Source organism: Opisthorchis viverrini, assembly GCF_000715545.1.
Source record: "Opisthorchis viverrini unplaced genomic scaffold opera_v5_267, whole genome shotgun sequence".
NCBI lineage: Eukaryota > Metazoa > Platyhelminthes > Trematoda > Opisthorchiida > Opisthorchiidae > Opisthorchis > Opisthorchis viverrini.
The window spans coordinates 634,694-658,051 of NW_008751924.1; the positions used below are offsets into that span (position 1 = coordinate 634,694).

The window sequence follows — 23,358 nt, forward strand, 5'->3', positions numbered from 1 at the left end:
CAAACCTTGATGTTGCTTTGCACCGATGACACTTTCAGTAGACGAATAATATTACGCAAGTTGTTTCTATGATAAGATGAGTCTGCTCAGTGCACATTTTAGGTAGTGGTCCTCCATGCGCAAATACTGTGGGCAAGATATGTGTATATGGAGCCGAGCCCGTTTTGAACGACGAACATGTGAAATCCTTCGAAGTTCCAGACAATCGATAGGCTTGGTTGTGATAAACTAGTTTTGAGCTGATCTTCCGAGTGACAACGTTGACGTATGGAAGGTAACTTTGTCTCCCAGATTACGAAGTACCAATGTAGTTTGCGTCCTTGGAGATAGGCGGCGGAATGTTGTATCCCGAGACAAAGTTGACGAACTTTATTGTTATACAGTCTATAATGGTCATTTTATTCAACAAAATATCCAGTTTACCAACACAAACAAGTCACTGTGACTTAGTGTTTATTGTCTCGAGAGTCTTTGAATGTACACGTATGGTCATTTGAATTCGTTTTTCGCACCCGTTGACAGGGATCTCGTCGTGGCTGCACGGAGTTAGGACAGTTCCATTCCACACGTGCCGCGTTCCATCATGTTCAAGAAGCTCTGGATACTGCCTTAAAACATTGTGCCGATTTCAGACGCATGAATTCTGATCAGGTGGAAGAGCTACAGACACTACGCTCGCTGATCACAGAAGAACTCGAATGGCGCTTCACCCAACTTCGTGCTATGTTGGGTTTGGAACCAGTGTGCGTGGATCCACCAGTCGCACGCGTTCTGCTTGCTGATCTGGTCGAACGACTTATACCAGAGTTGCGAACTTCTGTTCAGTCTGACAATGTTGATGCGATCGAAGATTCTTCCGCTGATTTCAAAGATGTTAAATCTCAACCTGAAGGATCCTACGAGTGGATAGTCGACAGCACCACAGGAGCTTCCCCTATGAATTCCAGGCGGACTGCTGAATCGCACAATGTCTTTTCAGATCATGCAAAATTTGAACTCAGTTTGGAAGGTGAAGAAGAGCAAAGTTGATTACTTGTATCTCTGGCTTTCTTTTCTACCCAGTTCTTTCATGTATTGCTTTCCAGTTGCGCATTTATCCTGGCTGGCTGCCTCTATGCCAAACAACTTCAACGGTTGAATTATTCCCTCGAAGTTTGACTTCACAGTCCCAACTACACCTTGCATTTCTATCCTTCCCCCTGCATTCTCGCTTATCCATGTCAGTTCGACTCTTTCGACCGTACTCAGTTGCGTTTTGCCTTGCAGCGATATGTACTGCTTGCATGCGCATAAAATATCTATTTATGGAGCCAGTCAGGTTTCATTTGGCTCCTCTGTATGTTCCTTGGGCACTCCTCCATTACTTCACCACCTGAATCACTCCACATTTTCTAGCTTCGTTTGGCGATCATGTGAAGGAAATTCCTCCGACTGATTACCCATTTTGCCAAACATCACATTAACTGAGAATTTCCAACTGCCTAGTTCTTCCAAACTCTGATTTATTAACTTTTTAACCTTATATCAATAAACGTTTACTTCTAACTTGCTCAAGCTCTGTGGTTCTCAGGCAAAGTGAAGTGGGACCGAAGATTTTGAAGACGCCAACTGTGCTACTCCTGATTGTTGGTGCGAATGAGGCATTTGACACTCATCTTCAAGTGTTTGTGAATTTTTCACTGTTTTTGTTGTGCGCTAACTCCCCAGTATTATATGTCGTTTACGGCAAACATGTGGCCAAGACATGTTCACGTTGCAACACGCGCCTCATTATTTTTGGGATCTTACGCACTGTGAAATTATTTAGCAAGCGAGTAACGGAAAGGGGATCTTACAAGCAGTATGAGAACAAACAACGAGGCGCTTCACAGCTGGAGACAAGGCCACATGTTGCTCACCATACGTGAGGAGATGTGCGTCGTAAAATACTGGGTTGAAGTTGCACTAGGGTCGACGTCACATTACACTTAAGATGGTTGTGAGAACTCTTTGGTTCGTCAAATTATCCGAAGAACATGTGAGCGTTTGGTTCAGTACTTGACACGCAAGAGAGCGGAGCTATTTATGGTGTTCGTAGTCTGCCGGGAGTCAGTAAGTGACTGATGAAATTTATTTGAATCACTTACTCATTTGGTGTCTTCCCACTGTTTTATAAGATGAGCGCTTACTCGTTCGGAAGTCCATTGTTTCGCGAAGAAACATTCGCTACTGTTTCAAAGAACCCAGATGCTTTAGACTAATACCTAAAGCACGAAGGATTCTATATGGGCCTGTCATTTGATCTAAAAATATTGTAAATCGAGAATTTGCAGGCATTCCATGGTATCACAAACTGCGCGTACATTGAGACTACCCGTCGTGCTTGAACAGCACCATCGGATGGCCTGGTTAGCATAATTTTTGCTGAACATAAGTCATCCAAAGAACTTATGAACAGTCAGAATGTGATGTTTCACTTGATCACGATTCGCAATCAGGTCTGGTGTGCTTATGCAGAAATTAGGTGCCAGACAGACGGGGTTTGTAATGGTGACTTGGATCAAGTGATTCACATGATGTTTGGGTCAGTTGCCACGCCTATTTCTGAACATCTGTTAACGGTTATGTGGAGAAATCCCGGACCCATAAGGTCTTCCTGGTCTTGCACGTCAGGTCGTGACTGTCGTTTTGTGGTTAGAGACAGTTGATCGTCTGGAACAGCTCAGCAGAAGGCTGAGCTGCCCTAGTACTCAGACTTGAAGCACAAAGCAGCAAATGGTGCTACTTTTGTCCGGTTCAGTGATGCTCGAACTTTCCAGTTGATGCCTTAGGTTTATGGCAAATTCGGAGCATTTGAAAAGCATTCCTTCCTTATGTAACGGCATAAGCGTTCTACAGCAATAACCCATAAGTCGGTCTTTCCGCATGCAGTTTACAAAACAGGTTTCGGCGTTAGGCGACCCAACGGAGTATGCCTGACCTACTGATACCATACAGCTATCCAGCTTGCGCTGATATAGTAGTGGTAACATCCCCGTTTCGTATGCCAGATGTTCGGAGTTCAAAGCCCGGCAAGACCAAGGATGTATACTTCTAATGAGTTCTAATTAGAAGATGAAATCCCATCTTCGATTATTTCACAAAGTACTCTGAGGTGATTCCTAGTCTTTCTCACGTCATTGAATACGTATTTGGTGCATGTTGGTATCAGGAAGATCAGATTCCTGAAAATAACCGCTGAATGTCTGAAATCTACTGAGACCCTCAACCCCACTAGATTCTGGCCGGACAGACAACACCCCTCAAAATGCAGTGCGTCAGAGCTTTGTATCAAAGCCAGACAGCGTGAGTTAGCGTTGGATTAAGGTCAGACAGTGGCCCCCCGATGAAATAGCTGGAGACCGTTGTATTAGCGTACTTGCGCACTCGCACTCTGTTGTTCGCAATAAAACTGTAGTGTTCTTATTGGTAAGTCTTTTTTCCGGCACTGGGCACTGAAGCGGGAACAGCAGTCACATGTAACGGTTAGAGATCCTTTAAAAAGTAACGAGTATGTCCCTCATCAGATTTACTAACGAAAAGATGAGAAAGTTGTTTATACAGTCTATAGCTTTGGTGATCATCACAACAGCCTCACAAATGATGAATCGATGGTATATCAGCACTTAAACTGACACAAGCCAATGAAATGCAGAATGAACCATTTAAGTGACGCTAATGATACTGCAAGACAGACAACGCACGGTCCATGTGCAGAGAACCATGTCGGTTTTTGAGAATACTTTCCAATCGGAGGATAGTCATAGTCCATTCTAGACAAAAATCTCCAAGCACACACGTTAAACCTGTTCTTTAGCGTATTTTCATATTAACACAAATCATTCAGCAAACAAATCAGGTGATAAAGATCAGCATATCTATTGTAGCACTGGAAGATCCATGTTATTTGAAGGCTCCAACACAATCAGATATTAGGGTATTCGACGTCTATTTGCCTCATGGCCGAATAGTTCACCTACATAAACCAGATTCGTGATATCGGTCAGATTGATTTCCTCGCTCCACATACTGGTCACCTATTTGATATATTCTGCTTGCAGCAGCAAGTTAACGCACAAAACTTCACCTTTTTGGCGGCTGGCAGTTTGAGCCGATGACAGATGACGACTGTTTGCAGGGTGCGTGGAAGACAAGACAAATCTACATTTTACTAAAGGGAAAGGCATCCCTATTGATCAAAAAGCTCAAAATAGCAAGCGCTTCTGTATTATCTTTTACTTTTCTTGCCCAATCACCCTCTACAACCTCAAAGAGCCTCCTAAGAAAGCGATATCGGACCCCTCCCCCTCAGAGACCAGATCGAGTTCGTCCATTCCACCTGTATGATGCGTACTTGCGGCGAGGCCATGACCTTGGACTACTCGCTAGTAACGTGACTTCTGCTTCGAATAGGCAATCGATTGCCACTCATCCACAAACCGCCTGCCAGGCACTACAGTCAGCAAAAACATGCGGACCGGTTATCCACTGCATCAGAGCAGAAGATCAGCAGATACTATGAGTGACAAACGAGATGACCCTATCAGCCCACCAGTCAATCGTCCGATACTGGAAGTTATGGAAGAGGTTCGGAGTAAACTGCGCTTGCTCGGTAAATTATTCATTTTAAGCTGAACATTTCGAACCGTGATCCTCCAAAAGTTTGACTTCGTTTACGCTACAACTAATCATGTTTACCATACTAGTGGTGCTGCGTGTGTAGTGTATCCGCAGCCTGTCACCATATTAGGCTCCAAATTTCGGGTCATGGCAACTTCCTACATCATCATCATCAAAGACAGCAACATCAGTATTGGCACTGGTTCTTCAATGTCGTGCAGCCATAAGGTTCGTCTAGTTATACAAATATATATATATATATATATATGCCCGAAAATGGCAAGCTACACATTTTCTGACACACAACCAGTGCCAAAGGGTTTTCATCAAGACGTGAAGATTGGAACACAAGCACTTTTGAGTTCTGTAAAACACAAAAGTATCATTAAGGTCGATATCATAATATCGGCCATAGTAGATTATAACAGTGTGGTATCACAGGCCCCCTAAGATCACATCCCTGCTGGTTAGTGATGACTATGTCACGCGCTTCTAATAAACAAACAGAATAAATCACTAGTTTACATGTTCATCAGATATAAATTTCTGATTCCAATGACCCGCTCAGATTTGAACCACACGTGCAGCGTAAAGGCGTGCACGAAAACAGCAGTGGGACAACGTGACTTCATGACATGTGGATGAACTAGATTTCGGGAAAAATAAGCCTGTGTCAGGAAGAGCTTGATGACCATTAAGTCAGAGTTCTAAGCGTACTTGTTGTACTTTTTCAAACTCAGCTGAAGAGGTAAAATATAGGCTCTGATTGCCAAGTGAAGAAACATGGACTTGGTGAGGGGGCAAAAACTTATGGATATTTAAAACTAGGTTCTATATCATTATAACTAAGCAACTGGACTGTGATTTCTCTACCGCAGTTATGAAGACCCTATTTAACCATTCTCAAACCGATGGCCAAATTATTCCCCTAGTAGCCGTATAGAGCTCAGAAGATGACACGTAGCACATTCAGTTATGAGCACAGACGCAAATACCGCGATCCTCTATTTGGACTTGTGGTCAGTTTCCTTGGCACATTCTTTATGAAAACCTGACGGATCAGAGATAAATAAGACTGGTCTGTATTTAGCTCAGATCTTTTGTAACTTATCTTGTCATCACTAGGTTTTTTCAAAAGACAAGCACAAAACAAGCGATTACGATGGAGGCTGAATGTTTAACAGGCAACTCAGCTTATTCGAGCTGATTCTCCCGCTAATTTTGTTCTCTTATTGCATGTGCTGCTCAAAGGCTGCGGAATTTTCTGGTTGATACCAAGCCCAGATGAGGAACATCATAATGAAGAAAGTCATTTTGGTTTCCCGTTAAAACCAAATTACTGTGCGAATGGGTTTTTCGCGAATTGTCTAAAATTGGGGCCCAGGTGGAACCTAAAGCTCACGTAATCCAGATAACTGCAATCACCTGCTGAAACACAAGAAGGACGTTCGTAGCGTCAACAAATTCACAGGTCTGTCACTGACCGGCACAGTGTAGTGTCAACGTCCGCACACCAAACAGCGGTGAGCGGAATGATGGCTCAGTAGCGTGGGTTGCGGCCGTCCCTTCCGACGACGTCTCGTGATTCCCATTGGACGTGCGATCACACGGTGACCTGCAGAAATATGAACATAGATTAGGACGTTTTTTGGTTTGAGCACATACGCAACAAAATGCAATGTTTTGGCGTAGAAAGTTTTACTCACCCGTGAAGATTTTGCAGCTGAGATCATTGTGCGGATAATGGACAGCGGCCTCCGCGGCAAGGTGAGTGGCGGGCACGGATAAGCGAAACAACTGGAGATCAAAAGTACATAGGCGGAGTAAGCCAATGAATTGGGGAATTATCATAAGGTCAAGTTAGATTCAACAGTCGCATACTGTCGAAAAGCTTTCATCGAACTTACATGTATCATTGGCTGTCGTGGGCTGTCGAAGAGTTTTCAGCAACCTTGCGAGTAGTTTCCTTTATGAAAATATACTGCGATATCTCGAATATCGTGTCAACTGAATCATGAGGTGGCCTGTGTTCAGCACATTCAGCTGGAGGACATCATAAACGGGAGATTCTATTGAGTCTCTCGTGAAAACCAAATTGATTTGCAGATGAGTGTATTTCTCGAAAACAGTGCAATTTGGGTAATTTAGGCAGCAGATTTTCTTTTCATGGAAATAGGCTGACATAAGACCTCCTCTACGCCCGAACGCTCTTTACAAACACTAAGCAACTAGTAAATGTTTATATCAGCCTTTGATAGGGTAAGGTGAAGTTTCCTTAATTCAGCGGCAGCAAATATTTCGAGTCTGTGGTAAACCCTCACTTTGTCAACTGAGATTCACTAACGGAAAGTGTTTGTACCGCCCAACTAAACTGAAACTAGCGCTGCTAATGAAGATGCAGCCATCCTTTTACGTGACTACCTAGATTGACGAAATGTTCCCTTCATCTAACCTCGTGAAATTCGCTATTGAGTTCGTTGTGAAAAACACCATACCTCTTGATGAATTTCGACATAAGTTGCCACTAAATGCTACAATAAAAGAAAAAATCATGGAATACAATAACTACTTCTATGTGCCTTCGTTACTACAGACTGGTGAAATGAAAGCCTACATGTTTTTGGTACTGGATCAGCTTCTGGTAGTTGGATGTCGGACGATATCCGGTTTCTTAAATCAACAGCAGGTGACTGACATTCCATCGTTCGATAAACTGTTCACAAATAGGCCACTCAGTAAATGGACTGCTAATTTTGCAGAGTATCTGAGTAATTTCATTTAGATAAATGCACTACTCAGATACCTTTCTCGAACAGCGCACTGATGATTGTCGTTTTCGCGCTGATCGATTGCCTACTGCCTATTTTGTGACGCAGGCAAATTTCTTCTTAAAACATTGATAAAGATGACAGCGATTGTTGCAAGAAGCCGGTGACTCAGTGCATCTTACTCAGTATCCCAGTAAGAGGCATCCCAGTCCGTTGGAAGAGGGAAGCAAAATAAGTATCGCGGGTTCTCTGCAATTGTGTGACAGACATACGTCACGATTTTGCATCAAAACTGAACGGAATTACTGACAGCTCAGCGTGACACGAATTTCTTCTGTCAGTTTTCCAGTGTTTTTACTCTTTGGTTGCGCTAATCCGTACTGAATTTCAGTACTTCAAGGAACTCCGGAAGGTATTCAAATTACAACTAGGTAAGTTGAACGTTTGTCAACAACTTCAGAAGCGTGAATGGCGAAAGACAAAGTTGCTTCGTAACTTGGAGAAGCATGACCAACTGTAGCGTGCACACGAGGTTGTGACTCATATTAATGTGTAGGTAATGGTTGATTACTACCTGCAGTGCCTATTAGTAGTCACTCTAACGTTTTGCATCATTAACTTTCTATGTTTATTTTTCTACTAGCGGTTGCGCAGTTATTGAGTTTTTATCCTTGTGTTGACGCACGATAACGACGCTGCTAATCTTCAAATTTCAGAAGGGGAAACCAAATCGTTGTGTGAAAATTCTTACCGGAGCCTACGTGAAGCCAAACAACGAGCTCATAAATTGAGAGAGAATAATCGAAAATTGAGGTTGAGAATCGCAGAGCACGATATGGTAGGTACTCAAGTGCTGTAGTATGGAACTGATGAGCTATATCACTGAGCTTTTCACAACGCGTACCATCTATTTACTTTAATTTAGAAAAAATAAAATTGACCCCACCTTCTGATGAAGCGGTACCATCCTAAGAAAGGCTCCTCACAGTATGGGTTGAGAAGGACGCAACCAAATTCTTGTAGTCAGTATTACAGAATCATTTTGAAACGCATGTCATTCAGTACGGAGGGAACTGTCCACAGTAGGATGTCGTTCTTCATCTGAATCAGGATTCGCACAGTACAACTATGCTCTCAAACTACAATGTTCGCAAGTATTAAAACTGATTTAAGGTTCAGCTCAGATGGGGGATTTTAGGACATTCCGTCATGTTTGAGAAGTCAGCGGCCTATTCTTAACTTGAATTCCCACAAGTATCCGTATTTTCTATTAAGATCCCCCAAGTGAGTGAAAACAATAAATCAGCAAAATTCATATTTGTGATTGGGGAAGGATGGTTGTTAGTGAAATGGTCTTAGTATCTTCAGTGTGGGGCACTGACCAAGGCGTCAGGTGGCTTGTGCCAGTATATCTGTATGACACGCGAAATACGCGCATACCTGCGTTTTTGTGTATGACCGGGTCCTGTCTGTATGCCCATACTCTGTCTCCGTTACGCTCGAAATTAGCCAGCTTTTCCTCAAACCTGGCTGAGCAACGGTTACACGACCTTTAAGGTGTTCTTAGACTATCTAGCTCAATGACAAATGCAAAGGACCACCAGAATCTCGCTCTGGGCTTACTTTCTACTCTTATCCACCATTGTGGCTGCTCCAGCTTGTGGCTCTGAATTTCAGGGACGAATCCCAACAAGAATGATATACCTGTACGGAGTAGCTGAGTCCAATTTGACTGGGCTGTAAATATCACCCATCACAATCTCTTTCGATTCCATGTAATTCGGTGGAACGGATGTGCTAGGCAGTCCTACAAGCACTGGGCAACTTTGTTTTTTATTTTTCAGCCAGACGAAATCACTATTGCTCGGGTTTCTGGGTGGAAGTTTGATCGGCAGCTGTTTCTTCCTCATTTAACGACGTCGGTGAGTCCTCACATGAGTTATTGTTTGAAAAGTGAGGTTTGTCTCAAATTCTCGCACTACGTTCTTTCTTCAGACTGTCAATCTTCAGGCTTAGGAATAATGGGGCATCCAAGTAATTTTCAACTCCAATTGTGTCAAACGGCGTTTGTGAGCCAGGTTAAAAACCAGTGCACATTAACCAGGCAGAGAGCACGATTCTCTCGGAAGACCTCTGCAGAAGCACATACTGATGCTCCGGGGGATCGGACTTCACCATGAGGTGTGGCATAGAAAGTTCACATCCTGGGTTCGGTTGAATTTCAGTGCGTCTGGTCACCAAGTGTTTCTGGTTAGTTTTTTTAGAATTAAGCAGCCGCCAACTCCACTCCCAATGGAAGCATCGTTATAAATTACGGTTCATGGGCTTCTGATTCCAAGCCCGTTTAAAAGCCACAAGTTAGGTATTGACCAAACAAGAGTGACAAATCGGATTTGCCCATATTGTGGAATCGAAATTACCCACAACAGAGCCACTCAAGAATAATGAGCAATTTCTCCAGACTTATCGTCTAATGAATGGTGGATAGTGCTCACCTAAAAAAGAAACAAGATAGTTCTTTTCTAGAAAGCAATGGTGAGTTAGTTACTTTCCTAGCTCGACGAGCATACCAGCAACCGGTAATTCGTTCGAACTAAGTCGGCCGCCACGTTTTGGGAGAAAATATTCACAGGAGTCTCTAAGGCCAGAGTACCTTCTATTCTTCATGTATCCCTAGCTGTAGTCCACTCTCTGGGGTGATCGTAGTTCTCCTATCTTAATCTCAACCTTAAGGGTATACCCAAAAACACCCGTTTTCAACTTCATCCCTAGGATAGCAATAGGGTGGAACACCTTGTGGCTGAACTTCATGCATAAACACTACCGGATGGTTAGAAGTCAAAATGGATTTGTAGGTCTATAGAAACTTTTTTGCACATGGCGAATATTCGACCGATGTCTAGAGTATCGCTTTTCTAGGACAAAGGTTGAAGTTAATAAGGCTGCTAGAGAGCACGATTCTCTCGGAAGACCTCTGCAGAAGCACATACTGATGCTCCGGGGGATCGGACTTCACCATGAGGTGTGGCATAGAAAGTTCACATCCTGGGTTCGGTTGAATTTCAGTGCGTCTGGTCACCAAGTGTTTCTGGTTAGTTTTTTTAGAATTAAGCAGCCGCCAACTCCACTCCCAATGGAAGCATCGTTATAAATTACGGTTCATGGGCTTCTGATTCCAAGCCCGTTTAAAAGCCACAAGTTAGATGTTAAAGAAACTCATTCAGGTCAGCTGGGCAAGAGTTCCAAGAGTGCCAAAAGTTGTTCCATGTGAATCACTATGCAGTTCGTCCAAATGAGGAAAATTTTTGCTCTGCGAGTTCCAAGATTTATTCAGAATAGGCAGTAAGCCCAAACACGGTTGTAAGGCTTGGCTAGTGTCCTTGTTCATCGGATGCAGATTTGAGTTCAGTCTCTCACCTTTCAGAAACCTGACGCCGGTTTGGCGCCATCATATTACTTGTGATTTTATCAACCTTACTACAAAGTGTCAAAGTGTTATATCAAACAAAACGGGATGAAACACAACGGAACTAGCTAGGTTTGAGAGCTTTGTGTGCGTCTGCTCGTGTCAACATAATTCCATTGTATGCCCAGATATTCTCATTCCATGTTTGTGTCGAATCTTTCTCATTTTTGTTATGGGCTCACCTCACTGACCACATTAGCCATTCCTCTGGAGGACTGAAAGGGCAAGATCCATGATTGCCACTTCACTGACTCGGGTTCAATCCGGATCTACCTCCAACAGCTTTCAAGGTAATCTGTGCACAAGATGTCGCCGAATTAAAGTGCAAAAATATGCTCCGAAACGTGAATCTAATCTAGCGTTTGTGAGTTTGGTACGAAGTAATACGTCAAAACGTGTTTCGGTGATTCGTTTTTGGTTTTGTTTATCAATGTGGAGGCAACTAATAACGTAGAAAACGGATTCATCTCGTTTTTTTGTCTCACTGGTTGATAAGCGACACGCTATCTGATGTTGTTTATGTATATTGAAAGTTATTTCATTGAACCTGCTCTCAACCTATTTTTTTTTCCATTCTTTCCCAGCAAATTCTTGATCTAGTCGACGGTCGCATTGCAAAACAGATGAATCAACTAAATATGCTGAGATATAAAACCAGGTATTTGCACCGACTTTTTCACTACCGATGGTCTTTACTTCATTATTGTAGGGCATACACATTTTGACGACACCTCCAAAATTCTAGGTTCCTGTTTACGATGGAGTGCTAGCTGGGTGAAACCACAGAAGGACTTTTCAATTGTAGATTAGTCTTGTTTGGAAATCTTGCTTCCGTGCTGAAGAAATGCAACTGGCGAGTGAGGCACAATCGTGTTTTCTGGTGAACAAATAAGCTTCGTTGAAATCCAAACAATTTTTTTCTATACAGGACAGTTTGGGTTCGGTTCTCTTGCGTAAATTTAGTGCATTTCTTAATTGGCCAGTGGCCATAAACTCCTTGATCCAGGCACCACAAGTTGCTTTTGCCAATGCGGCGTGCTGTGCTGAGACAGAGATCAGTTAGTCCTCAAAACTGTTGTGCTATGAGTTCATCGAACAAACTCAGTTGTGTTATGTATTGAAACGTTTTAGTTGTAGTCGTATCTGACAAACGAGAGACTCAGAAGTGGACAATTTCTGACGAACATTATCTTGAAACACTGTGTTCTCCAACACATGCGTATACATAGGACTTCCTTAGTCTGTGGTGCACCTAGAATCAGACAGTAATAGTGAGTGAGCTGGGATCTGTCAACGGCTCATTGTTATTTTCTATTACAACAAAACTTATCCACTATCAGAATTCAGGCGCCGACCGCACTACACCAGTTGCTGTCAATTAGAAATTCGTTCAAAAGTGAATATTACCCACCTGAAATCCGTTCCTAACTATTCAACCATTCGTAACACACGGTTACCAGGACGTCTTCCGAGATGGGCAAGTAGCCGTCTGCATTTGTTACCATTTTCCATAAATGATGGAGTAATTTCCTAATCATTAACCACTGTTTAGTATTAGATATATTCGGAATATAAGACGATAAAAAATAAGCTATTTCTATTTCCCGATAGCACATGCTCAGCTAATGGACTTTGGAATGGCAAATGAAATCTACACATCCCTCCCAAGTCATATGACTGCCGCACCGGGTGCTGGCTTACATCTTCCAAACAACAGTGTATATGTGTGATCCATTCATCTAGAAGGCCGTAGTGGTTCAGCGCGTAAAAAAGGCGTATTCAATTTACTGATGATTTGGGAGTGCTGGAATGGCGATCAGGTTGAAATCACATCTCCGGCTAAACATTTCCAATATGATTAGCCGACATTAGAAAGTTTGTGACGAACCGAAGGTCTTACTTGAAGTACATATCACAACCCGACGGTCCTCCTGGGTTTCTGGAATGTGCATAACTATTGTGCACCCCCGGCAGACTGGCCACGCTTCCATTGTTTGTTCGTCTTTGGTTGTCCTAATGTTTTGTTATATAGGTGGTTGAAAGCGGAATTGCCAAACTGTCTTCGGACCTCAGATGTCAAGTTGTTTTCATTGTCTGTTTGACAGGTTGCGGCAAGAGAAACTTAGTCATTTGGATACACAAGCTAAACTGCTAGAGCTCGAATGGGAGCAGATGAAAGATTATCGAGTTGGTGATGAGGTAACAAATCAAGCCATACGAGTACTCGAAAACAAAATCGACAAAACAAAGATTAAGCAAAGCGAAGTCATCCACATTGGAAGAACCTATGCAGCAATCAAAGACAAGATGCAAGAAGTGAGTGTACCCCGATTTTCTAGATTCAGTGTACTGCTTCAGCAATAACCATGTAAGAGTGAAGTCGCGTTTTTTAGTTTAACCTCATAAAATATATTTGGTTGTTCCTATGGTGTCCCAGCGACGGATATTTCAGTTTACATTTAGTCGGATTGTGGACCGATTATTGGATGCATTCAGGCACCTAGATTTCGCTTCTCACAATTCAGCGGCTCAATAATGATAGCGCATTCCACGACGCGCACCACACTCTTGTCCTTGACTTTAATTCCGAACCAGCCAAGGAATGGTTAGCCATGGTTTTGTGGCATATCCATCAAACCCAACCACATTGAGTTCACCGTCTTCATAGAGTGGAACCCGGAGACTGAACATATAATTAAGTACGAGTGCCGAAATCGCTCAGCAACCTACTCAGTGATGCGCCTTTATCCAAGATGTCGCGTTCCAAGCGTAGCTAATCTTCCCGAGATCCACTCCTTTCGGATCAACCCATCAACTGCTTCAGCCACTGTTTTCAGTGTGTAACTATTTACTCTTCTTTCCCATATCACTGACAACAGAAAATGTGGCAACCATGATCACCGTAGAAAATTCACAAGGTATAAATGTGTTAATGACTAATTGCAGATGGTTTGCTCAATTCCATCAAGACAAAGAACGACTGATCGATTGACCCAAGTGCTTTGAGGACAGCTTTTTGCCTACTACTTAGGTTGATTTACAACAGATATCTGAACTGCTTAAATCGCCACCAATCGTCCTGCATCTAGAAACTAAATGTTTTCAGTTCCGAGCTGACCTAGTTCCGGTCAGTCGGCATGCGACTGTTCATGTAACCGATTACTCTGTTGTGCATTTCTCATGTAACTGACCAAATAGTCGTATTACCGAGAATATGGTAACCTAGTAGTAGGACGACTTTGCTTTTGGAAGTGAAATTATACCGCGTACGTTTACATGCAAGCGAAGCAAATAGTGACTCTTAGTCAACATTGTTTCGAAAGACAGCGTTATCTAGCAATTTATAACCTGAATTACATTACCACCTTGTGGGGTATTCTTGAAAAACCAGAGCGGTTCTTCTCGAAAATTTTATGCTGTTTTGTGGAGTTTGTTTCCATTGATAACTGTCACGTGAGCCTGCTTTATAGCTGAGGTCGAATGTATCGAACGTCCTAATCTGGTTTAAGCAATCAGGAGTTAAGTTTCGTCTGTAGCGACCATCACGTCAAGATTGAATATTTAAGCCTGGTACGCAAAATTTAGCCAGTGAGTAGATTCTATCCCGTTATCTTCGTATTCCTGTTTAGAACGATGCGAGGGTTTTGAGTTTGGAAATTGAAAAGAGGATATCGATGGGGAAAACGGAAACAATATCAAATTTAAAACAGTCGTCATTGAATCATCTGTGCAGCCTAGGACCTGTGCATTCGTCTCAAAGCTGGCTCAATTTTTTCCTAGGCAAGGATATAATGTTTTGAATAGCTAGAAGTATACCAATACATGAAATGGCTATAAAACATTAATGCTGGAGTACCCTAATTCCGTCTAGAATATTTACATATTGGCCTTCTAGAACTACGCTAGTTCCTCCCAACGGAGACCACTACATGCAAAGTTATATTTGGTCTCTCCTAAAGCTGTTATGTGGGATATTCACGAACGAGATCGTTGGAAGATAGCAATGCTAACTGGGGGTTTTCCGTGGAGCAACCTCTCTAAGGGAAGTTTGTAACGACTAACAACTACAACTGTTGAATTACTCTTGCTTTTTTAACAGGAGACCTTAACGTATGCAAGTACTGCGGATGCGATTCAGTACGAAATTGAACGGTGTGCACGCAAATTACAAGAGCTCCGTCCAATCTTTGAGAGCGCTATCTCCGTACGAGAAAAGACCAAAACCGAACTACAAAGACACGAAGAACTAACTTTTGCGCAGAGGAAGCGTCGCGAAATGGAGCTTATAAGCATGCGACGCATAGTAGAATCAAAGAAAGATAAACCGATAACACACAAGAATCCTCTGGTAGGTGGTAGATTTTTCAGTCCTTTCAAGCGATTGGACGAATCGACCAAGGAATATTTGGATTTGTTCGTGCAAATTCTTCGTGTCAGTAAGGAATTGAACTGATGATTGAAGTACTGTGTGAGAGCGTTTAAACTATGCATTTCAGTAACTAGGCTAGCGAGGGTGGTAAACGACAATTTTGGGTAGTGGCTTTCCCAATTTACACATAAGGCACATTCCTTAAGCTTACCTAGAGACATTTAAGTACCACTTCCCAGTTGTTACACTTTTGAAATTCCTGCGAAAGAAGGATTCCCTCCATGAGTCCCGTATCTGAATTAGTATTGTTGTTCTGTCAAAAGCGTTCCAAAGCTTAACTCATTTTTGAACTGTTGGGACTTGTGCACAATCCTGGACCACGAAAAACCTGCGCTATCTTGACCACAGTGATTGAACTGTGTGCGCATTTGAAACATACAAACTTGAAGTGGAAACTGAAAAGTTTATGCATCTCGCATATGTATTTGCGCCACTTCCATTCTCAGGATTCGTCAACACACGGAACCCAGTGATGTGATTGTACAACTCTCAACTACCCATCTGAGAAGGAATAATAGGAATTCAGTTAAACCACTTAGATGAACACAACTAAAGAGCACCAAAATGTGCATGATTAATCCTTGGTAATGGGTCACAAGTACTTTTCCATGTGGGCAGTAAAAGTAGTAGAACGCCCAATGACTGATATAGAGAATTTCGGTACCTCGGGTAGTTTAGTTGATAGCTGAGTTGTTCTCTGAACTCGACGGATTTTTGACAAATATCCCGGCACCAGTCGGGATGACGTATTGGTCGTGTGTTTGGGGAAGGGCTAGTTGAATTCAAATAACAGGTCTTTGATTAAGCCTTCATAACACCGAATCACTTAAAAACAAATCTATGGGGGGTTATATTGTACCATAAATACATCAGGGTACCTCTGGAATTTCAATTATATGTGCCTTTTATTACCAAGTCCGTCTATCTACTTCTCAAGGATCCCACCTACGACTTAGGACTAGCAGTAAAACGCGTTATTCGCAGAAAAATTTCACCATACCATGACCCAATTGAATGGACATGAAAATGAGTTTAGTGCTTACATACCTAGTTAACCGATATGACAGCCCCTTTTACATGACCTGCGTGTTGACCTAGTGCCAGTTGACTAAGCGTTCAATGTACTGTTCTTGAGGCATCAGATCAGACCCATTATGAGCCTGACGATACAGTGGAGTTTTCAACTGAGCTGTCATCCTGTAAGTGAATCTAATCTATTTTGGAAAGCCTAGAGGTACTTAAGAACTGTTTCATCCTTTCTGGAAATCATCAGCTAACGAAACTCTTGGAGGGCTTGAGCTGGCAGCCTCTCCACTAGTAGCGGAGTGATTTAAGGCTGAATACATGTATGATTCTGTATATCAGTCTCCTAATTAACTGATGTGGTCTCCCAAGAGTGTTCTCACCACACATACGTTGGGTCGAGCGTTATCTATCAATGGATTTTCTTGATTAACTATCCATCCCCTGAAACAATCGTCATTGAGGGTTAACGAGCAACTGGGCGCTGTTTATTTACTTGACTGCTGGTTACAAATACCGATTCCTGTGTATTTTAAATGGTGGTAAGCCGTTTTTCAATTATCGTGCTCACCAATTATTAGCACAAAAAGAACTTTTGTTTGTTAGGCCGAGTAATCCAAAGTGCCGCAAGCTGTGCCATCTGGTCAGTCAAACAGCCAGGTTCAAAACATCAGGCAAACCAGGCTGTGTTAAAATGGAAATAAATCTGAAATGAGTTAATTCGCTACACATATTCAAAACCAATCCCTTGAGCGTAAAACAGTTACAGAGATTAAGATTTATTTTGTGGTGAATGATGAAGATTTATGTAAATAAGAGGAGACCAGGATAAGCTTGGTTCTTGATGAGGCCCTTTGATTGCCAGATGACAGTGAAGGAGGTTCTCCTCGATCTCGAGGCGTTTTATCCATGGGGAATTGTTGATTCTAACTGAAACTATCCTGTATGACTTGAGATGAAAAACAAAGGATGTAGTAGTAGTACTCTGTGAGAGCTCTTCCTCTGAAGTGATCGTGATCTTCGGGGGCGACGGAATTGCTTTGCTTCCTTAGCAGACTTATGCAGTGTCAGTGAGTTGCTGCTCGTGAGATTTTTCGACCACAAGCAAGACATTACTGAGTAAAAAGTACACGTGGTTATCCTGTTAAGCATCGATAGCTGTTTCACCCTCCATACCAGCAGGTAACTTGAGTTTTGAGCGTTCAACAAGTTTGAGTAATTGTTATATACATAACACAGATTGCGCAGATCCGCTTCCTTCATCAACAGAGAGTATCACTGTAGCCAGATATGGGGTGTATATACCGATTTGAATAAGCTGTTTGGCATCCCTTCATACTTCTGTAGCAGTGTACTAGTGAATAAGATCTACCGAGCGTTCCATGTGTCAGTGGCTTGGTTTCCCAAAACCACCAAACATCTACTACAATTTTGCTCCCTGCTCCGTTTGACAATTAAACTTTCATAATATAGCCACATGTGGCTTCATTCTCACTACCTACTGTTCTTTATTTAAGCTGGAACAAGAGCTACGAAAATTGGATGTAAGTTGGCTGAAAATTCCGTTGAACTTGTTTTTGGTGCGGATATTCTTTTCTTGTTATGCCTAAAGGTCGACTTGTCAGAATGACTGACGGTTTTATGACAATGGACACTGTGATCAGACCACAGCACTACTCACTACCGCGACTAGGTGTTGACTAGTCACTGACTTAGCATTGACGTAACCGTTTGACCAGAAAGTCCAGGTATCGATCAAGTCTGTCGAACTCGATGCTCAGCTGCCAGTCAAGCTTTGAGGACCGTGTGTATGGATATCGTGTGCACGTTCATGAAGCAGCGGTCAAAGGAATCTGCCCCACTCATTGCCTAACCAGAGCTCTAGTCCAAGGAAATAGGGAATATGTTTATGATGTGTTGATAGAAGTACCTCCTGAGCCGCAGTAGGCCCTTGCTAACTGAATATCCGCACAAACATATCCTTCGGTTCAGAATCACGCTTACGATCATGGATATATGTAGTAAAATTAGCCAGGAGACAGTCGGCAAGTGTGGGAGAGAAAACATAGCACTGTGTACGAGTTGGCTCTCCTCTTTTTCGGTGTTTGTCGTGAACCAAGCTTGTGTAAAATAATTTAGAAGCTAATGGATGTTGGACTAGATGGATTTAGTTATTTAGCTACTTGGGTAGTTAATAGTAATTCATTCACCAACTCGACACCGGCAATAATGGCGTTGGAATTGTCTCAAAACACAGGCGGCCCTCAGTTGATTTTCGCGGGATACTCAACCAAATCCAACTGAATGCTTCGTTGATGATGTACTACACCTGAATGTACTGCGCGAGGCTGTATCATCTTTCATTTGGTGCGATACTTGGGATATCACAACAAATTGTTTAGACGTTGCACATCATCCTAATTTCCACAATTCAATCGGGCAAAATTCAGTAACACACCAGGCTTTCAAGAGTATTGAAAACGATCTATTTCAATAGTGAATGACAGAAACGAATTACGAGAAGACGCAGAGAAGTAAGCGGTAAGAATTCAACGCACTGATATACTTCTACTTGCACAAATTTACAGAACAATGGATGTACTAGTTCCGTAGAGAGGCGTCAGGATTTCATGAGAATGAAATCTCAAATCTTAGCAGAATATTTGACCGGAATATAACAGACGACATAAAAATGACACAGGAACATACCAACAGGAAGGCTGAAAGCCACTGAAACAAAGAAAACAAACCTGATATGCCTTCGAGAATATACTAGTAAACTAGGTTTCAGGTTGTGGGCTTCATTAGAAATACCGATAAATACCACAATTCTGCGAGAACTTCCTTCAGTTGACTAAGGCTTTTAGAGAAATATTTGGTGAACATCTTATGATGGGCCTCCGATTGGCTGCAGTCGACAAGGGGACACAACAATTTCGTATCGTTGGTAGTGTGAGAAGATTTGGGTTTTTTTTGTGAAGATTTTGTCCTGTAAGTGAAGTCAATCTATGCTAAAAAGCAGAGAAGAACCGCTTCTCGTCGACAAACTTTCAGCAAACTTATGAGCGGTGCATTACGAAAGTCAGAGAGCATCTTGGATGCTACTTCATAACGACTGCGACCGATACCACAACAGTTTTCGCATGGCACTCTGAAACCTTTTTAGAGACTCGAATCACGGTTCCAGCGCCCATTTCACCAGCATCCAATTTTCGTTCAAAATGGCTTGGAGTTAATCAGGAATTCATGTTCTTCAAACAGTGCACACCATCCGGACCAATGGTCTTGTCACGTTAGAGATAAATAAATCATGGTTGAAAGGAGGCGAATCATCGGTAATCAACACTGACATCATGCTGTCGATGGCGATTTTGATGGCAGTCTAGCAATGATGCTAACTTCGTCGGGTCCATTCAGGCGGTTGTTTTGAAGGAGGACGGCTGGACTACTGTATAAAGCACTCAAAACTTTACTCCAAACGACTATTCCGCAAGTAAACCATCATCTATCTTTGCATATTGTATCGCTAACACCTGACTTCTTTCGTTCGGTTGGCCGAACCACCTAAAATAGGGCATGGCTGTTGCCTTGAGTGAAAATCTTATCTATCTTTCAGGGCTACAGAATCCACCAGCGTTCTATGCCATTTTTAGTCTCTTGACTATCCAGCGTTTGAGGGATCTGCATACACGAACGTGGCTACTATTTATTAATGTGGATTTTCTTATAACAATAAGGTCTGTTGATCTCGATGACATCCAGTATTCAATTTGGTCGAGTCTGATGGTTTGTACAGATAGTTCCAGAATCTGGGAGCATAGCTTCTGTCACTCTCTTTCATTTCTCCCTTAGACAATCTTCATCATCCGCATGACAGTGCGTTTTTAGCAGCCTTTCAGCCAGATCAGTTCGAAACTGTTTAGCTGCTGAAACTCGTCAAAATTGATGAACGCTTTGCAATGCATAATACCGACTGAATACGAGCGGACAACCGGGGCCACACAATAACACGATCGGGTTCAAGTTAATAACAACATGGGTAACTGACAGTCACCTGGTCAAAATGTATCCGTGACTAGCTTGTGGTTGGTCTCCTCCAAGTAGCTCGGTGTGAGCGCTGGTGCTGAAAGACCACAGTGACCAGGAACAGGCAATGTTCAGCAAACAACTAAATAAGTCTTTCCCCATTTTCCATATACTGAATATCGACTCCGGATTTCACACCGGACTGTGTTTCACCCGCACATAATCGTCTAACGTGTGGTTCATATGGCCCTACTTGTTGATACTATCCGTTCTTCTTGTTGACCGACGCAGTCGTGACAGGCCTTAAATCTCCTGTCAAAACCGAATTGGTATGCAAATGAGTGTTTCACAAATAGACACTGTTTACCGTATCGAACTGCAGCGATCTTACTTGAACTAGGCAACCCTATAGCACAGAGACATCCGCTTACTTGGAACCGTTCCAGAAAGTCGTTTCCAAGCCTGAGGCTGGTCGCAGCCCTCACGCTATAGACACCACGAACCACTTCACCAAGCACCCGAAGAGTGAAACATATGAGTCTTGGGTGAGTGTTCCGGAGACAACACACAATGGTCAGAAAAGGAGAGCAAAATTTCAGCAAAGTATACTCGTTGCCCAATTTGGGATTGTGGACTGAAACGTGGATAAGATTTTTCAAAATTTTGTTACAGATTATATCGGTTTCCTTTGCTGGACGATAGTTGTTAGGGGACTGGCAGATGGATTGACCACAGCGGGTCAGTTGATGGGTAGAGAGAATGCCGGTAAACGATGCCTAGCGGTTGCCCCGGTCGGGTTTGTTTGAAGTGCTCCACCTTGATGCAGGACTACTCATAAGGTTGCTGAAAACTCTTACATTGAGCAATGTACTACGTCTATGCAATGTATCACGGTATCCTGAACATTGTGTCAACTGAAACATGGAGCGACCTGGTGCAGCGCACTCAGCTGCTTAAAAACACCATAAGAAACGAGAGATGAAGCTGGGTTGCAGTTAGGTCTCCCGTTAAAACCAAATTGGCATGCGAATGAGTGTATTTCGCTACCCGACCTTGACCATATGACTCAAAAGTTTAACGCACAGACAGCGGCAGGTGAATCGGTAAATGTAATGAATGTGGTTGGGGGGACACATGCATTGGTAAGACTGACCCAAAGCTATAAACATCGACAAGAGGGCACCTGTCCAAACGAAATCCACCCTCTCAGCTAATCCTGATTTATCTCGGGAGAAATTGAAAACCAGGTCATCAGTTATAAGGTATTTCATATAGGCGAGACACAGAGGAACTCTGCTCTTTTTCCCATATCATAGACTGAAGTTCGGCAAGGTGATGTTGATTAATCGATTAAGACCTGTCCTGTGCGTTCGGAAACACCAGAGTCATTATGAGACTACTTCGGTTTTATTGATCGATCATCTTACTTTTCAGTACCGTATAAACGATACAGCTAGACACGTTTTTTTGTTTCACTTCGTTCCGTTTTGCACGTGTTGCCGCAGATAAGAATGTATGAAATGAATTCTTCTTGCAACTCCAAGAGACGTCCCAGCTAACGTAGCCTACAGAATCATGATTGCACTCCAGTACTTTTCGAGCTGTTATAACTCCGAAGTTTAACGTGAAAACGACTAGCATTCTTACGCCTGCTTCAAATGATTCGCATTCCTAGTTATCGAGCTGTGGTATTTGTCTGTTGCTAACGCGCCCCTAACCTATTGTTTCGTCAGAGCATCAAAACAACGATGACAAAAAACACCACTGATAATTTATCTGCAGGTATTGTGAACACACCCCAAAGCTAATCGGTAATTCAAGTGTAAAAATGTTGCTATTGTGACCAAAGTGAGGAGCCAGTCTTTCAGTCAAAGTCAAACAAACTAAAAGTATTTATCACCTCTTTAAATGACGCTCAAATGAATAGTTTCTGAGGGAATAAAACAGTATCAAATCCACCCACCAAAGGTAAACAAATCACTAAGAGTTTCGTGGTACGCTGCCTGCCTCGACCGAGCAGCCTTGGTAATGAAGAATTACTATGGAGCACGAATTGCTCTGTAATAACTTGTTTCTCGCATTTCAACTAACAGCCGGAAGCGGTTGGTGATGAAATGGAAGAAGAATTGGCTTCTGAGTCACAAACTCGATTGAATCACCTAAGTAGAATAAACGAACAACTGAAGCAAATCACAGGCTACTTCGATCTGACAGACATCGTCAAACGCATGGAGGAACTCATGGAAACAGGGCGGCAGCTGGAACGTTTGCGGGCACAAAACGATCACAGAATCAAACAGCTGAAGCTACAGTCAAAAACGATGGAAGAACACCTAGCCCTGTTACGAATAGCCTACGAATATGCCAAAGACAAGTGAGCTGTCGACAGCAAAGTGTTCCTTTTAGCTGATCCTTCGTCCATTAAATTGGTCGTCCTGACGAGCGGGCATCAACCAAGCAGGGGCTATTGCCCTCTCCTGGTTATTGCCACTGTTCAGGGCGATTCTACACTAAGTAGTGGATAATACGGAACGCCCTTACACCTCCCTCGCTCATTATGAATCTTCCTGTGTCCCAGACTAGAATCCTCGAAACTCGATCATAAGGCAAAGGAAGAAGAGAGTGTGCACAGTCGTGTAAAGCTCCGAGACGATTCAAAGGATAAACAACAAGCCCTGGATCGCATCAATCTCACACTGGAGCACCTGTACAAGAAGTTGGTACTGGTTAGCATTTTCGGAAGGCGTGACAAAAAGCGCCCAGTCGTGAAGGAGTTCCCCCAAAATTTTTCCCCTGTAGAGCTTCTTGGGAAATGCAACGGGTTACAACAACAACTTGAAAGAGATTTGGAGGAATATGACATTTCGGAGGAAGAGGAACGTCTGGAGGAGGCACTGGTGAGTTACCCATTTCCATGATTTTGTATCATATAGCATCTTACAGTTCTTCTAAATAGTGTGGTCAGGATTCGCAAGATGGTACAAACTTTATATTTATATATATATATA

General features: G+C 42.6%; 2 protein-coding genes across 2 annotated transcripts in view; both read left to right on the top strand.

The window, feature by feature from the left end:
• T265_09296 (hypothetical protein) overlaps nucleotides 1–1,753 on the top strand; it is a gene marked incomplete at both ends in the record, with an annotated part of 44,413 nt that extends 42,660 nt beyond the window's left edge. The window contains one exon of the mRNA XM_009175324.1: nucleotides 523–1,753. Coding sequence (XP_009173588.1) covers nucleotides 523–1,029 — 507 coding nt within the window. The remainder of the gene's footprint in view (nucleotides 1–522) is intronic.
• A 2,735-nt stretch (nucleotides 1,754–4,488) lies between these two features.
• The window catches only part of T265_09298 (hypothetical protein), a gene marked incomplete at both ends in the record, with an annotated part of 29,026 nt that continues 10,156 nt past the window's right edge, over nucleotides 4,489–23,358 (top strand). The window contains 9 exons of the mRNA XM_009175326.1: nucleotides 4,489–4,630; nucleotides 8,123–8,244; nucleotides 9,251–9,328; nucleotides 11,457–11,530; nucleotides 12,978–13,188; nucleotides 14,972–15,220; nucleotides 17,842–17,868; nucleotides 22,444–22,724; nucleotides 22,929–23,247. Coding sequence (XP_009173590.1) covers nucleotides 4,489–4,630; nucleotides 8,123–8,244; nucleotides 9,251–9,328; nucleotides 11,457–11,530; nucleotides 12,978–13,188; nucleotides 14,972–15,220; nucleotides 17,842–17,868; nucleotides 22,444–22,724; nucleotides 22,929–23,247 — 1,503 coding nt within the window. The remainder of the gene's footprint in view (nucleotides 4,631–8,122; nucleotides 8,245–9,250; nucleotides 9,329–11,456; nucleotides 11,531–12,977; nucleotides 13,189–14,971; nucleotides 15,221–17,841; nucleotides 17,869–22,443; nucleotides 22,725–22,928; nucleotides 23,248–23,358) is intronic.